The 17,034-nt window shown below is 31.8% G+C and overlaps 3 protein-coding genes across 5 annotated transcripts; 1 reads left to right on the top strand and 2 right to left on the bottom strand.

Moving 5' to 3' along the window:
- Positions 1-685: 685 nt before the first annotated feature.
- On the top strand, positions 686-2,046 carry LOC137827260 (RHOMBOID-like protein 13). The gene is made up of 2 exons (XM_068633537.1): positions 686-765; positions 908-2,046. The coding sequence occupies exon 2, from the start codon at positions 1,124-1,126 to the stop codon at positions 1,937-1,939; it is 816 nt and encodes a 271-aa protein (XP_068489638.1). The 5' UTR covers positions 686-765; positions 908-1,123; the 3' UTR covers positions 1,940-2,046.
- Positions 2,047-5,591: 3,545 nt separating this feature from the next.
- On the bottom strand, positions 5,592-10,383 carry LOC137806592 (probable transcription factor PosF21). Of its 2 annotated transcripts, none has more exons than XM_068606828.1 (5): positions 10,056-10,383; positions 9,388-9,894; positions 7,116-7,248; positions 6,863-6,947; positions 5,592-6,202 (listed from the first exon to the last, which is right to left on the bottom strand). In XM_068606828.1, the coding sequence occupies exons 2-5, from the start codon at positions 9,858-9,860 to the stop codon at positions 5,880-5,882; spliced, it is 1,014 nt and encodes a 337-aa protein (XP_068462929.1). In that variant the 5' UTR covers positions 9,861-9,894; positions 10,056-10,383; the 3' UTR covers positions 5,592-5,879. The 2 variants fall into 2 exon arrangements, with proteins under 2 accessions (XP_068462929.1, XP_068463003.1); XM_068606902.1 differs by having other exon boundaries at positions 9,388-9,889; positions 10,056-10,334.
- Positions 10,384-12,159: 1,776 nt separating this feature from the next.
- Positions 12,160-16,310, bottom strand: LOC137806467 (F-box protein SKIP16). Of its 2 annotated transcripts, none has more exons than XM_068606644.1 (5): positions 15,969-16,310; positions 14,456-15,178; positions 13,833-14,051; positions 12,744-12,850; positions 12,160-12,422 (listed from the first exon to the last, which is right to left on the bottom strand). In XM_068606644.1, exons 1-5 carry the CDS (start codon positions 16,170-16,172, stop codon positions 12,344-12,346), a joined length of 1,332 nt encoding a protein of 443 aa, XP_068462745.1. In that variant the 5' UTR covers positions 16,173-16,310; the 3' UTR covers positions 12,160-12,343. The 2 variants fall into 2 exon arrangements, with proteins under 2 accessions (XP_068462745.1, XP_068462825.1); XM_068606724.1 differs by having other exon boundaries at positions 14,456-15,209; positions 15,969-16,270.
- Between the last annotated feature and the right edge of the window lie 724 nt (positions 16,311-17,034).

Genomic DNA, 17,034 nt, shown 5'->3' with positions numbered 1-17,034 from the left:
ATGAAATACTAAATTAGTGGTATATATCTCATTTAAAAAAAATGAGAGATAGAGAAAAAAAAGTAATATATTTTATTAATAAAATATTGTTACTCACTTACATTTACTCTATTTATATAGTATATAAAAAAGATAAAAAATAATTATGATTAATAAAACAGTTGTAATTATTAAAAAATAACTAAAACAGTTACAATTGTTTAAAAAATATAACTAAAAATATAAAATATTATATGAGGTTATATTTATCATCTAATATTATTATTGTATATGAGATCTGGTTGATGTTTTAAAAAATATTTTTTTAAATGAGGAGAAAAATAATTAAATTCCAAACAGAACTTTTAATGCACGTAGTTTTTTTTTTTTATTGATTACAAGTATAAGGTTTTACATACTTCATTCTATCTCAAATATAAAAACTATAGAGATAGAGGGTGTTTGTTTCATATAAGTAAATTTCAACTTATTTCATTTCATAATAGTGTAATTTTTTAAAAATGTTTTATATATTTTTAGTTAGTGTGATTTTTCATGCATTCAAACGCCAAATATAATAAAATTCAATAAGTTTATTATGTAAAATTATTTGTTCTTGAAACATGGTATAAAACTATTTTACATTAAAAAAAAAAAATTTATAAAAAAATAAAAGACAGCTACCTCATAAGATGTAATTTAGAAAAAAAAAATGAAATATTATATGATTCAGAAAACGAAGGCCATGGAAGGATTCAACTGGAATTGTCTAGTACCTCAATCAAGGTGAGCATTATTCTGAACCCTCTTTCTGCATTTCTCTCATCACCAATTCATTTTTCCAATTCAATCTCAATGCAACAATCCCACTACTGTTTCGCGTAATTCAACTTCTTCACCCTTGTTTATGAACTCCCTCAACTCAAAGACTCCACCTTTCTGCTTCTGTTCTCGTGCAATCCCTTCAGAAAGGCTTCTGTTCCGTGAAGGGGAATAGCTGCGCGATTTTTCATTTGGTGGGTTTCATTAATTTCTGAGATTTCCTGAAAATTGAAATAAATAAAAAAACCCTTGGATTTGGAGTGTTGGATTGAATAGGCTGTGTTGTGTTGTTTGATTGTGGCATTAGAAGGGATTCTGGGAAATGGGGAAGCCTTTGTTTTATGAGATCTTGGAAAAACCTGCCACAAGTTGTATGATAGGAATATGCAGCATGATTTGGTTCTATATACAGAAGAAAAATATTGGGTATTCACATGTGGGTTTGAGTTATGAGACTGCAGTGGAAGGGCATTATTGGAGGATAATTACTTCTGCTTTTTCTCATATTAGTGTTATTCATCTTGTTTTTAACATGAGTGCATTGTGGAGTCTTGGGGTGATAGAGCAGCTTGGGCACTTGGGCCTTGGTGTTGAGTACTACTTGCAGTACACACTTGTGTTGGTGATTGTATCAGGAGTGCTGGTTCTTGCAATGTATCATATGTTGATTCAGAGATTCAAGCTTGAGTATTTTCGTCGAGTGACAGCTGTTGGCTATTCCTGCGTTGTTTTTGGGTGGATGACAATTCTTTCTGTGAAGCAACCATCTTCCAAGTTGGATCTCTTTGGGTTTCTGTCTCTCCCTATCAGTTTTGCGCCGTTTGAATCGCTTATTTTCACTTCGATCATCGTTCCTCAGGCAAGTTTCATTGGCCATTTGTCAGGGATTGTTGTTGGATATGCTATAGCATGGGGTTTAATTCATGGGATGAGCAATTACTGGGCACTCTCCTTATTGGGATGGATTCTGCTTGTCTTTGTTTTTAGTTTGAAGAGATCTGGAGCGCTTGATCTAAGCTTTCTTGAGATTGAATCTGTTACCGATCCTTCCTTACCTTCTGTGCGGTTTTTGGCATCAAGCACTGGCAGAACACTGCAGATGAGTGCTTTGCCAAATGGGAATGTTGAAATTGTCTAATGTAAAAGTCATATATATCTTGTGATATCAGATGTTGCCTTGACACAATCTACATTGATAGCAATGCAATTCTAATTCTTCCAATATATAATTTGTTTAAAGATTCACCAATATCCCTCTTCAGAGTTTGCATGTTTAGTTTTGTGATAATGATCGTTCTCTGATGCTCTGTATATTCCTCTGCTGAAGTGATACTGCTCGCTGCAAATTTGCTGCTACTTTTTGCCCTTTGTTTAGTTTATTTGCTCGTGGACGATACCAGTTGAATCTGATTTTACAAGAACAGAGGACAGTGGTTATTTTGTAAATGAAAATTTAGCTGTTTTTGCTGTTTGATTGAGTTTTGGACTCCAATTTTATGTATATGCTACTTGGCAATCTGCGGTTTGCCTTCAATAAAAGTATTAAGTTAGCATGGAGATTAATAACTTGTTTGTTTTAAAATTAGATAGAATTGATTTTAACACGATTAATTGAACTATTGAACATAATTATAATGTGTTCCAATCAATCTCCAGTCACAGATTTCCAGTGAAATGTGCATTTTTCACTGGAAAAAAATCTGAGAATTAATTTTACAGTATCAAAACAAATAGGTCCTAAAATAGCAGTAAATGAATTGGCACCAAAGTAAAAATTTCTCTGGATTAAAGTTACTTTGCTGCTAAAATCAATTTTTGTGTTGCTCTGTCAACAATTTATATAAACTAGACAGAAGGTGCTAGATCCCCAGGTTGCAGTCATAGATGTAAATTAAGAAAGAAAAGAAAGACAGCATACACTAACACAACCAAGAAATATCATAATATTTAATAAAATACAAGCAAATTAACAAGTGAAGCAGAAAACTGGGCTATGTAAAAAGACATTTTGGGATTGAATCTAATCAACCAACTATCTTGTATTGGATCTGATCTATTTATATATATTTGATTAATCTCTACTATAAAAAAAGTGAACCAGAAACAGAACAGAATTGGTTCAAATATAGACAAATAAAACTGTGCTCTCAATCTACTGATTAGAGTGATGATGAGTATATCAGTTACTACCATGGAAGACCTAATATCAATATCTACTTGTATGTAATTGACAATAATGTTTAGTGCTTCAAAGTAATATACAATACAAACTTACAATCGGCAACATAAAAGCAGAAGCTAATATGATGCATGTGTATGTGAGCAGCCATAAAAAACTGCGCAAGATTTACCCAATATACATACACACAGTACATAAATATTCGTTCTAAAATTGGGTGGTGACATGGAAGCAAAGAAGTGGATCACCTAGAAAGCTTAGCACCGACAGTCTTTAACGCAAACAGAGTCTATTTCCTATATATAGAGAGACACACACAAAGATGATTATGACATTGTTTCCATATTTTAGTAGGATTTGTGAATGAAGTTATTCTATAAATCATGTAGACTCGTTGAAAGTAGAGTAAACATATGAAGTTTGATGCAAAGTCATGTTAATGCTGAAACTTTTTCAAGCAGGTAACGAATGAATACGTTTATGAATCATGTACGTATAGGTGCAGGTAGAAATGCAAACCGCATGTATCCTCTAACTCCTTCACAGTTTTATCTTAATAAAGATATTCTAACTCCTTCACAGTTTTATCCTTAATAAAGATATAGAGAGGAATGTGTAATTAAATTGATTTTGATTTCGACTTTTAATACATGTGAGACTATTGGATATACTAGAATTTGACGAAGCTTTTACCCTTTTTCTTGCTTCTTAGTTCAAGGTACTATTCGAGGGATAGTAAGAAACAACCCACAATAAGCTAATATCTCATAGACTAATCTTTTGTCTTATGATCTCAGAGGCCCTCCCTTTCAGAAACGAAAGGGTGGAAGAGCCAATTCCAAGAGACAAACCACCCTTTTGAGTCCTATTTAATCGTCGTTGTATAAATTAATTGTCGAACTTTATTAATGAAATACTAAGTGATAAGTGAAAATCTATCTGCAGAAAATTCATTCTAGTTTCTCAAGAGTTAGTAAAAACTTAAAAAACATGAAAATATTTAATATTTAATATTTAAGTGAATGAATGAGATTAAATAATTAGTTCCTAAAATTTTGTGGTTTAATTAGTTAGTTAGTCTATTACAACATAAATTCAAGTAAATATGAGTTATCAGGAGGATTTGTAACTGATTTTAACCATCAAAAGTATTCATGAGTCCTCTCTCAAACCTGATAGAAATAATAAGATTCAAGAACACTAGAAAGAATCGATTTGGAGAGGTGCATCGAAACCAAGTAATGTTTAGTCTTAAACTTCCTATGTTTATACTAAGGATTAACATGATAAAATGTGTGATTATCTTCAGGAAGATAATGTTACAGAACTACTACATTCATGACAAATAGCATTAATTTACATAATTTGATCGTGTTGTCTCCAATGGAAATAATTGATGGAAACCCATGGACAAGCAAAAAGTAAAGTAACGTGTAATGCATAAATCATGCTATGAAGTCTTATTTTAATTTTCCGAATCTTATCATTGTATCATTCCTTAAATTGTTTGTTTTTATGACTCGTGATCTTATTTTAAGTTTAGTAATCAAGAATCTCTTATCAGGATACATAAATAATGAATAATTAAGCTAAAATTTATATTTAAATATGTTTATACTTTATAATTTGTATTTCTAATATTTTTTTATGTAATAATAAATTAAGTTAAACTTTAAAATTTTGTTATATATTTTTTTTACTTTTATTAGATTTTACATCTGAATTCACAACTTTAGATTTCGCTAGCGTTCATATCAATTATTTTTCTTAAAAATACGATTATTTGGATTCTACATTATAATAATCAGCTATCATAAAATCATTTTATAAATAAAATTATTACAAAATTTAAAAGTTCAATTTTGAATTTTTAAAGTTAACAAATTTAAATAATGATAGTAATTATGATAATTACTACACAATATTTAATTAGTAATTTTTTAAAAAAAATTTATGTATTGATAATTATGATGCAAATGTATCTCACATCCACCTATTAGAAATTTGTTAAAATGTTCTTTTGTATTTTTTATTACTTACTTAAGTTTACATACTATTTATTATTTTCCTTCATTCATTTGGTTTTGAAAAATTAATGTAATTTTCCATCATCATTTCCATATATATATATAAAAGTTTAAAAATGATGAATATGTAATTGTCTACTGCAAAACCACATAATTAAAGAGACAGAAAAAATGATCCACACTTAGATTTTTGCATCTTCATGTTACATGAGAGAATATGATATCCAGTTTAAATAATGTAGTTTTACAAGTTACTAAATTATGTTCACATTATTTGTTGTCTTGTTTTTGTAATTTTAAAATTATTATATTTTTCCTATATGTGTATATGACTTTATCATTATGTTACATTTTGATTTAGTTTTGCAACACTAGTACAAATAAGAGTATGATGGTTTTACTCACCAATAATGGTGTCAAATTGAATACACTAAACACAATAAAATATAAAAAAAAAATGGTAAAATTAATGATATTAAAGATTAATATAGATTAGAGATGATCAAAATAAAGCTAATAAAAGTAACTATCTAATCGTATATAAATTTTGTCCTATTTATTAATCTAAACACTAAACAGGACACTTGTGCAGCCATACGTAGGCCAAAGAAATTGAAAGAAGGTTTCATAAACATAAATCCGACCCGCAGATCCAACCAAGGGTACCAAAGAATTTTACAGTGCATAATTTTGAATCTCTAACTAGGACCATCTCATGAATAAGAAATAAAATGTGACTGTGACCTACACAAACTCTAAAACACAAGACAGGTTAAATAAAAAAGTGATGAAGAGAGGGAAACTTGTAGTCTCTATTGTCCTCGGTTGCTGAAGGGTTTTACATTTCATGAAGGGTTATCTGTGTCCCCTCCCTATTCAAGTGCCCCATTTGTTGATGTTACAGTACTTGTTGCTGTTGTTTGTTTCTGCTGTTGCTGTTGTAGTTGATGCTGAAGTTGATGTTGCTGAAACTGTTGTTGTTGCTGCTGAAGTTGATGCTGCTGCTGCTTCTGGGATTGAATTTGAAGCTGTTGAAACTTTTGTGCAGCTAAAAGAGTGTACATGGCGTGATTGTTGGGATAGAATTGTTGCCCCCCACCAAACGAAGCAAAGTTTGTAGATCCTCCATTTGGAATGGCTTGTCCAGTCATTAATTTCAAATGCTGAATTTCTTCTTTTAATGCATCATTTAATGCTGCAGGCGGTAGAAAAAGCCAGGAATTAATTTTTGTAACAGAAAAAATCGGGATAAACTCTCCATCCATGCACAGCAAATTTGATTTTTATTGCTTCAATCATGAAAACACATTTTCAACCAGAAGAGCAAGTTTCAGACGCAACCCAAGAAGCCAACCCACAAATTTTATCAGCCAGCTTTACAAAAGGGAGGTGGCTTTATCTTAAGACTCATGCATTAATTCCATGGGCAGTCTTACTGATGTCATAAAAAAAGCACAAACCTTAAATGTAAGGTGAAAAAATAAAATACTTCATCAACTTAAATAATAAATTCAAAAATCCAAGTAGCAATATGCAAACATACACCATAATAAATAAGTTTACATTTTTCTTTCATTGTTTTGAAATATATTACAAGTTCAATTTACTTTAACCACTGTTTTCACAATGTTGATTACCTTCTAACTTCTATGCATGCTAAGGAGCAGCCCCACCAAAAAACATGAAAGTTGATCAAACTTTTGGTTCAGCATAAATCAAGGTAAAATTACTATATATCAATAAAGGTCACAAGTCGTAGAGCTTAGTAGCTCACAATGTTTGCCAATATTCTTTTTAATCTAAAATTAGAAAAACAGGAGAAGAAAAGGATAGAGCAATAATCTAAAACGCTTACCATCTTGCAAGTGAACCTGTTGCTCCATGGTTTGCAACCGCAACTTCAACTCACCGTTCTCAGCATTCAGTCCGTTTGTATCTCTCTGCTCATATAAGAGGCAAAATTACATTGATTACAATTCCTACTATTTGTTTTCAATCAGAAGGAGACATGGTAGCCGTCAGAAGGTTAAACATAAATAGCTGTCAGACGTTGACATAAGTGGAATAGAAAAGTATACGACATAAGATGAAGACGTGTTAGGGAGTACCTGCAAAAGAGTTAATTGTGCAGACAAGGATGTTGCTTCTGTTTGCAATGTCTGCACTTTCCTTTCAAGCTCGGAAATGTAACGCATCTTCCTTTCTTTTGATCTTGCAGCAGACTGTCGGTTTGCCCATATCCTATCACACTCATATAAGGAGTATAAGTCATGGTTTGTAAGTTTTTTTTACTTTTAATAAAAAGATTCATGGAAAGTGTTTAAAGTCAAGAAAGTATGACACTATTCCCTCCAATTTTAAAATGTAGGTGAAAATTTGGGAACAATGGGGGACAATTGTGCCCAACGGAAAAGGAATACAGAAATATCACATATATACAAGTTGGAATGCTGATTTACTAAGATAGAAAGGTGGACAGATGGTTCCTGCCCAGAAGAGCAAACATGTACGCAATTTATTCCACAATATATATCAGCGACCCCACACAAGGTAGAAAGAAAAGTGAAAAGACAATGAAAAATAACAGAAAGCCATGCCCCATAATTTTTTTTACAAAGTAACCCTAACAGAACTTCCAAAGCCAATATTAATTCACAACCCATACAGTAGCAGATACCACTAAATTCAACAACGTAAATCACAATTTGCAATCGAATAATGTAATTGCTATTAGTTGATTTTAACTAATAACCTACAGACAAACCACGTAATAACACCTACAGTGCCAAACAGCCCATAGCTTTACAGACGCTAAAGCAATCAAAGAAACATAAACAAGTCTAGCAATCACGAAGGGCAAATATCATACAGAAAACCTAAAGATGACCAGAGAGGATTACTTTTTATATTTCTATATAAAATCAATTCAGAAATAAACACTAGGTAAGAAAATTACGGCAGTTTCATTGTTGGACTAAAGCTAATGGAAAAAACCAAGGATTTGTCTTGTCAATGAACAATATAAACCTATGAAGCACGGACAAGGGTGTGTCCGTACGTGTCAGATTCATGTGTACAATTTAAAAACCTTTTTTTTTACTTCGGCACGGCTGTGGCACAAGTTAGTGAGTGAAGAGGTATTTATTTTTTCAAGAAGCTTGTATTGTTACATAATCAAGAATATGTATTATTATGAATTTTTTTATTTAATCTTTATCATATCTTTATTAGATAATATCAAATTTCTTTTGTTTATTGTATTAATTTCATTTTTTTTCAAAATAAATACATTTATGTTGTCTCAGAAACATATAATTTCAAATCAATATCTCTCTTTTCTATGGTCTAAGAGTTTCTCCATTTCCTCTTTTACTGCCATTTTTTAATTTTCTCATTGTTAGTCTCTTATCTTATGCACTTCCCCACTATTCCATGCTTCTTAATTCTTGACAACACGATGAAAACCTACCACTAAAGTTTATGTAGGAAGTACTATTATGAATACAGTAAATTTGATGCTTTGTTAATCATTTTCACATAAAAAATAATACGAAATTCTCTATTTTTGTTGTAGTCAAACAATTTTTGTTGTTGATGTTCTTGGAGTTATGTAATACATTTATATTATGTCTAAATTTATATTTTCTCTCCCTTGCTAATGTTATGTAATACTTTTTATGCTATGTTTCGATGGATTAAATGCTCATGCTATGCTCTCTTTTTTTGTTTTGTTTGAAATTGTAGTAGAGATGAGTATTCCAAATCCTAGTTCTAGTCAAGCCAAAGAACAAGATAATGATACTAAATCTCTACAGAAATATCTTACAGATAAGTGTATATTGTTCTTGTGGTGGAAAAAATGAAATTAAATGCAAACTTTATGATTTAACTTTTGAGGGATCTAGACTGAAGGTACACTTATTGAAGATTTGGAGAAAAGGGAGTTAGAGTTTGTCAAAAGTAACAAATGTCAAACTTGAATTTAAGAAGTTGGACCATGAGACCACACTGAAGAAGATAAGTCAAAAACAAACTCTCATTAATACTGTGTCGAAGCAACAAAAAAAACAGTTTTTAAATCCGCGCCATTGAATATGTATCTGTGCTTCATAGATATAAACAATACTACCTAGTTCTAATCCCTCTTAAGAATCGGTTTATTAATAAAAAGCTACCCATTTTTATCTGTCCATTCAAAATTATATTTTGGCACGGGGCTACAAATATACCCTACAGAAGATAAAACAGTCAAAGTCTGATAGAACTATTTCAGAGAAGTATACTGTCAATTATGCACTTACATTACCTACACCTAAATTTTTACTATTTGGCTGACACATCAAATAAAGATAGAGAGAAAGGAGAATAGTAAAAGAGTACCTTTTAGCCCGCTTGGGATCAATTAAGGCAAGCTCAGCAAGCTTGTCAGCCGACATAGCCTTTTTGGCATCCAAGCCAGCAACGTCATCGGCGCCGGAGATCAGCATATCCGGCTGGATGGACAAATCCATGGAATGGCTATGTTGGTGTCTAACCCTCGGCCTTTCAGTAGCAACGCCGTAATCGTTATTGCTGCTGCTGTAATTATTGTTGTTGCCGATGTTCTTGTTGTTATCTTCAGGCAACGGAGGGGAATTGAGATGATCTACGAGGGCGAGGAAGTCATCATCGAGGGCGAGATCAGTGTCGAAGGTGAGGTCATCGGGAAGGGTGATAATCTCGGAATGGGCGCGTCTGTGGCCCCTGTTTTTGGGCGGATTATCGGGCATTCCGACGATGTCGTGGCTGAAAGGTTGGGACGAGGAAGATGAAGGCGGCAGAGGAGGGGATTTGTTGTCTCTGTCTCTATCCATTACCCTACACTATGCTACGCTACGCTACACTACACTACAATTCAACACAAACAAAAATCAAATTCAACAAACAGAATCAAGACATTGAACATTTGATTGACGGATAGATAAATTGATCGGTGAATGATGAATAATTGATATCGGTGGATGTGAAATTGAAAGGAAATGATAATCGTATTGCATGTATGGTAGTACCTTTGGATTTGGTTGAAGACGAAGCAGAAGAATGGTCCGTTAGATCAGAGATGCTAACATCAAATGCCAAAACTATCACACGCTATTCACTCAAATTGGATCATAATCACGCACACATCGCAACGCGCATAAGAGAGAGAGAGAGAGAGAGAGAGAGAGAGAGAAAGAGAGAGAGAGAGAGAGAAAGAGGAGTGAGAGAACTCAACCCAAATCCTATGAGAGATTGCAGATTCTGGGTTAGCACAAACTACACACCAGAGCTTCTTCTCTTTCTTCCTCTTTTTATTTATATCCTTTCTTTTTTTCTATGCAATCTTATTGTCCGTTCAGATATCAATCAAATTATTATTTTTAAATAGCTATAAATAAAGAGGTTAAAAAACATTATTATTTTTAAATAACTATAAATAATTAGGAGTTTAAATATGTAATATTCATGTAAGTCAGCATTAGTCGAAATTGAATTGTTATGTAAAAAAAAAAAATTAATAGAAATAAAATTTTATTTAATCCTAAATAAGATCTATTGCTACTCTAAGTTTCAAGTCCTGTGGGGTGGTCAACCCTAAAAAAAATTAGTATTATTTGATGAAATTAAATTAAATTAAAATGAGTTATAATTTCTAATACATTTACTGTTTTCTTTTTTTGTTGGAATAATTAAATATTCATTACATGTTTTTAAATAAAAATTAATAAATACTTAATGTTTTTATAGAAGTTATATTGACATGGTTCCTTTCTAACAGATAATGTTTGATGAAACAGTTGAAGTGAAGTAATATTATTACAAGAACATAACTGTCGTTGCTAAAATTAATGTTGAATATTCTACTCATTTATTTTGGTGTTTTTACTTTTATTATTTAATTAAAGTGACGATGTTAGAGAATTATTCTTATCTACTCTAAATAAAATATTTTAATTATCATCGTAGAATGAATATGGACCGAAAAATTGTTATTCATTGAACCAAGACGCGCCGTTTCTATAGTATTGTGACGGTTCACTTTCTTTACCTATTAAATATAATTGATATAACAAAATTGAAATCTGTATTCTTATATCTTCAATGTTACCAATGAGTTTAACTTCGATTAAAACATGAATTGTTGTAAAAATATCATCAACATTACATTTAATAATATATAATTTTTAAATTCCAAAACATAATAACTCTCTTCTCATATGACTACTGGATTTGAAAATTTAAAATAAATTATTCTAAAATAATAAGGACAAATTCTTCTTCCATAAATTCTTCTTCCATCTCATGCATTCTTTTTTACTTTCCATGTTAATTGGAAAAAGTCAATTTTAACTTTTTAAAAAAATTTAAGTAACCTTAAATAAAGTATAATTTTACTTTATTAAATTATTTCAGTTGTATCTCTCTACCTTCTCTTTAGTCGCATACCTTACTTCACTTCCAGTTATAACACTTTTATTCTTCTTTCGTCCCAATATTTAATAAAGCGGTTTCATCATTTGTGGGCAAGAAAATTAACAGAAAATTCGTTGTATTTAACATTTTGTAAAGATATTTTTTAATTGTGACCTGGTTTTTCTTTTTTGGTTTTTGTGACTTCAAAAAATAAAAAAAATAAACAAAAACACAATCACATATCCATACAAACATCACAAATTTTATCCTAATCACCAAAGTTCATCACCAGTCAAAAAAAACAATCACCATTACTTAAAAGAAGAAGACAACACATTCTTGTGCCAAATAATAAAACCTGGTTCAATTATAAGACTATTCTTGTGCCAATTCTGCTTAAACCATAAAATGGGTATCCTTTAACTATTTTTTCACACTAATGCTCAAATATCTTTCCTATATTAAGAGAATGGAGAATTTCGTTTATTTATATATTTGAGTATTTACACAAAATAATTATAATCAAATTCATTCTATCTAAGTTCGAGTTTGGTGTGGGAATGAGATTCAAGTGAAATCATGTGAATAGCACGACAAATTCAAATTTACCCAAATACGAAGATGATTTCTTTTACCATTCTATTAGATGACAAAAACCTCATTGAATCGCATGCATATATACAGAGTGAATGGAGGGTACAAAGTTAAGAGACAAGTGAATAACGCAAGAAATCCAATATTACTACAGATAGATTATATATAGGGAAATTGTGCAGGTCCAACACTTAGAAGAATAAAAACTCAGGAACCAAGCCACTCTCACTAAAGTCACATAATGTGCACAAACGCCATTGGGGAGCTGCAATTGCCATCAGAGATACTTCATTTCCATTCAGAATCAAAATCAGAAAATATAGTCTGGCAGCTGGAGAGGGAATTGTGCCACTGTAGCTAGAAAAGGGTCTCCTTTTGGGTATGCCAAGCTGAAATCAGAATAAAAAACGAAAATGGCTAGCTCACAAGACAATAACAATAGAATTTAATTCATATGGTGTCAAATGCATGGTTTTGTTGCTTGCTGTGAATCAAGGCATCCCGTGGAAAAATTGACATTTGGATGATGAATGTGGTTTAAGTTGGCAAAGAAAAACCCAAACCATTAGTAAAAAGTTCATGTGTACTTAGTACAAGCAAATTTGAAATTTGCTCAATCCAAAATTCACATATTCCTACACTGTCAAACTAACCATAGATAACCAAATAACTTGTCGCAAACAATAATTAAAATAACAAAAAATGCATACCTGCCAGGTACAAAAGTAAAAGAACCTTCAATGGAACCTGATGGCAGTGGTAGAGGTGTGCAACTCTGATAAACAAATTCTTCTGCACCAGGATGCAGAAGTGGATACTGCAGGGAGATTCACAACTCAGTAGTTTAACACTTTGACCACTTTATTTACCAAAGTTACTCGGACTTTAGAAAATGAGGACAATTTTCATTGTTTTCTAAGAAAAATAGAGTTTAAATTCCAAGTTCCAAAAACTATGAATTATAAACCTTTGCTACCTTTGGAAATGAAAACCACTAAATCAGTTCAATTTTTATCTGGTTTGCAGAGTTGGACCTATGACTATCTGCTCGAAAGCCATAAAGTAAATTACAAGCTGAACTAAGCTATAAAGTAAATTATAAGAAAATGAAGACAATATTCTTTGTTTTCTAAGAAAAATATAGTTTAAAGACATTCTTCCAAGTTCGAAAAACTATGAATTATAAACCTTTGCTACTTATGGAAATCAAAATCACTAAATCAGTTCAATTTTTATCTGGTTTGCAGAGATGAACTTAAGGATGACTCTATCTGCTCGAAAACTATAAAGTAAACTACAAGCTTAACTAAGTTAGGCACGTCACTTAGATGCACTCAATCAGTATATGCAACAAGAATCAAAAGCCCCAAAGTTTTATTAGACTTTGGCCACATACAAGCTCATAGAAAGGTAATGGCAGTGTGCTAATGTGCAGTTTTTGGGAAATTCCACAATTAATTCACAACTGAACAGAAGCTTCTTGTTGTAAAAATTCAACAAACCAAAATACTCGTAGAACAATTAGGTGAATATCAATTCATTTAGATAAGGGAGACCTTGATCAGCTGTTCATTTGAAATTTTGACCCCGATATGTCTAAAATCCAAGTGAAGTCAATGCACCTAACTCACTTCTCACGGCTACTAACTCATCCGGAATTTCAAAATTATGGATTCAATTTTAAAAGATCTATGTCCAACAGCCAAGACATGAAATAGTCTAAAATGCATACTTACTGAATAACTTCAATAGAATAAAAATAATTGCACAAATTGAGGGGAAATTTTGGGAACTTATACCTGTCCTATAACAGCTTCTCCATTGAAATCCGATACAACATCATCATTAGCACGAATGATCCAGTGCCTCCAATGGAGCTGACAAGAGTTGAAGGACATTCCATTAATCAAGCATCCTTGCGGTTCAAGGGACAAGCGGATTGAATAAGCAAATAAGTACTTTTCATTCTCATCTTGAGGATCAATAAACTCAGGGATAATCAATGCAGATGCACGGACCTTGAAAAAAAAACACTTGTAAGTCTCCAAGGAAAAATGACATACTGGAACTACGAAATATTCGTAAAAAAAATCAGTAGTGATGAAAAAGGCACGTGAATTGGAATATCCCATGCATCATAATGAGCAAAAGTCATTAACCATTTGCTTCCTTTATGCATAAAGACAACAAAAAGAAAAAAGAAGCTCCAGATCCAATCCAAGAAAATCTGTCCTGATATATATTGTAATTATAAATATCCAAACCTCAGGAGGCATATGATAACCTCATTACAATAATTATTCCCTGTAACCCAATATGACTTTGCAAACTGCATCAACGACTACCATAGCAATAATGTTTTCTATGCCGTAAGATACAGTGCTAATTGAGCAAGCATAAAGAGTGGTATACAGGCTTTTACCTTCACACCATTAGTAACAGCCGTTGAACAAAAAGGGGGTTCTTCTGGGAAAAGATTAATGCTTCTTCCATTTTCTTTGTCACAGAGTTTGATGAAGCCATGTTCTAAACGACGACCATGTTCTTCTAACCACAGTAGCATGGCATCTTGTTGCTCTTCAATATTTAATTCCCGATGTAAACTTATCAGATCTTGAGGTACACAAGGGATTATGTCTTTTTCAGAATGAAGTTTATTGGTTCCAACATATAGTTGACCATTGGAACAGTTGAGGAAAAACAACTTTCTACGGAAAGTGGATGAAGCAGCCACAAGAACAAACTTGGATCTTCTTAAAAAGCTCAAGTGACGCCTAATTTGCTCAGTTTCTTGGATTATCTGACGTATAGGCAATAGATAAACATTCACCAAATGATTATAGAAGGAGTAACCCCCAATTAGACCCAAAGAACTTCCAAATGTACTAGTTTCTGGATTTGCTTTTACGATTTCTTGCCCATTATGAAAGCGATAAAGGATCCTTGTAGGAAGTGGCAATTCCACCTTTAACAAATTCTCCAACGTCTGAATGTCAGCTTCAGTTGCCCCTTTACAAAGAGTGGCCTCAGCTTCAGGAAAGTTATTGGTCAACCAGGTCTTTATTCTATCCCAGCACTTTTTCACACGCTTAACAAGAGGCCATGGATACATATCAAAAGCTCCTCTCCATGCTTGATAGCATTCCTGCGTAACACATACACAGTCTGATTTCTAGCTGTACCAAAAACATTAGTTCAAATTTAGCACACACAAGTCAGTATCATCAAGAATCTTGAGCAACAGAGCATCCATCCTTCTCAACATGAAAGAAAGAAAACGATGCACACTTTACAAAACATAAATTTAGCAGGTCCATGAACCGGCAAACAGGAAGGTCAGAAGTTAGTTTCATAAGTAGTGTCGAGAAAGCATGCAAGTAGTAAGTACACTAAATCCACAACTTGACTGTTTCCAAAAATATAAAAAGAAATGGAGGAACCAAATGTATCATGGTTTTCATTTCTTTAAAATGGGAAAAGCACTGAATGGAGCATAAAGGAGTCTATTCCACCCCATTCCATTTATTCTATTCCACCAAAAAAACATCTAATCCAAGGCTCTATCATTCTACCCCCAATTACCACATCCTTGTCAGTTCAATCCCACACGGCATTAAATATAAATCTAACCACAACAGGATAAACATACTTTTAACCAGGGCAAGAAGTTCACCCTGTTTCACAATTGGACCAAGTCAACACAACAAGGTCATTTTTTAGCACACATGGAACAACAACAAGGACATCCAAAAGCACTACCCAATCATGTGCCTGAAATTGAAAGACACAGAAACAAATCAAACTTCACAAAGAGACAACTTCATCATTTGACTGAAACCACCCAATAACAATTCAATGCATCTTTTTCCACAAAATAATTATCACCCAAAAGCAGAGGCTCAGGAAAAGTGAAGGAAAATTAAAAAAGGAGCGACCTTGAAGGAAGGGAAGGGGTTTCCAAGATGATCGATGGGTTGGGTCAAAGCGAGTTCATGGAAGCAGAGATTGGTCCAAAGAGTGTCATCTGAAGCTGAAAACCTAAACCTTTTGCTGGCACAAGCGACTCTGGCAACATCTTCGCCTTCTAACTTCTTAAGAATCATGTTAATGGCTAAATCTCCAACAGATTCCAACCCCATTTTTCTGCTCTCTCAATTGCACTCTCTCAACAATCAACCAAATTTGTTCATAACTATAACATTTAAAGCAAAATTATTTGACAGAGAACAAACTATTCACATCATAAGTTTACTTTAGTTCATTATATTCAAGATTTCAGATGGTGAGAAATTTGTCTATTTTTATTACTTTGTTATAAATTTCATATAAACTATTAACAAATTAATTAAATAATTAAGAAATTTATTTATTTACTTTTCAAATATTATTTTACAGATTCTTTCTAAATTGAGTTTGTCAATTTTCATATTTTCTTAATAATGACATTTTTAATATTTATTTTAAATTTAAATTTAAATTATTTCAATGCCAGAGAGATATTTACTAGTACATTTAAAAAAATACATGCTTACAATATTAATTTAAGTTATTAGTCTAAATTATAAATTAAATTTTCAATTCTTAATATGAACAATTTTCTCACCTTTAAATAACTCAAAAGTGTTATTAATTTTAAATCACAAAATTTCAATGCAAAAAAATCATATTTTTTTTTTAAAATAAAATTATTTAGAAAACAAATAATTGTAACATTTATCTTCTATTACTAACAGAATCACAACTTAAATTAATATATAATTTCATGTATTACATCGTTATCTCAATAAAATTATTACAATTTACCAAGTTTGTAAACATTTATGTTATTTATTTCTCACTTTAAACTAATTTTTCATTTTAAATATTCCTTTATTGTTTTGTTTCAATGAAATAAACTTTATAGATGTCATCAAGCCAAAATAAAATATATTTATTACACTTAACAAATTTCATAATTATGTATATATTATTTCGTATTTATATAGGTAAATTAATAATTAG

This window comes from Phaseolus vulgaris, chromosome 11 (genome assembly GCF_000499845.2).
Source record: "Phaseolus vulgaris cultivar G19833 chromosome 11, P. vulgaris v2.0, whole genome shotgun sequence".
Taxonomy (NCBI): domain Eukaryota; kingdom Viridiplantae; phylum Streptophyta; class Magnoliopsida; order Fabales; family Fabaceae; genus Phaseolus; species Phaseolus vulgaris.
This window is presented reverse-complemented; position numbering and strand designations above follow the sequence as displayed.

Coding starts and splice junctions, on each gene's coding strand:
- LOC137827260 (XM_068633537.1), top strand. CDS start 1,124: ATGGGGAAGCCTTTGTTTTATGAGATCTTGGAAAAACCTGCCACAAGT.
- LOC137806592 (XM_068606828.1), bottom strand. CDS start 9,860: ATGGATAGAGACAGAGACAACAAATCCCCTCCTCTGCCGCCTTCATCT. Junction 7,249..9,387: donor GATCCCAAGCGGGCTAAAAG/GTACTCTTTTAC, acceptor TGAGTGTGATAG/GATATGGGCAAACCGACAGT. Junction 6,948..7,115: donor CACAATTAACTCTTTTGCAG/GTACTCCCTAAC, acceptor TTATATGAGCAG/AGAGATACAAACGGACTGAA.
- LOC137806467 (XM_068606644.1), bottom strand. CDS start 16,172: ATGGGGTTGGAATCTGTTGGAGATTTAGCCATTAACATGATTCTTAAG. Junction 15,179..15,968: donor ACCCCTTCCCTTCCTTCAAG/GTCGCTCCTTTT, acceptor TGTGTTACGCAG/GAATGCTATCAAGCATGGAG. Junction 14,052..14,455: donor CTGTTACTAATGGTGTGAAG/GTAAAAGCCTGT, acceptor TTTTTTTTCAAG/GTCCGTGCATCTGCATTGAT.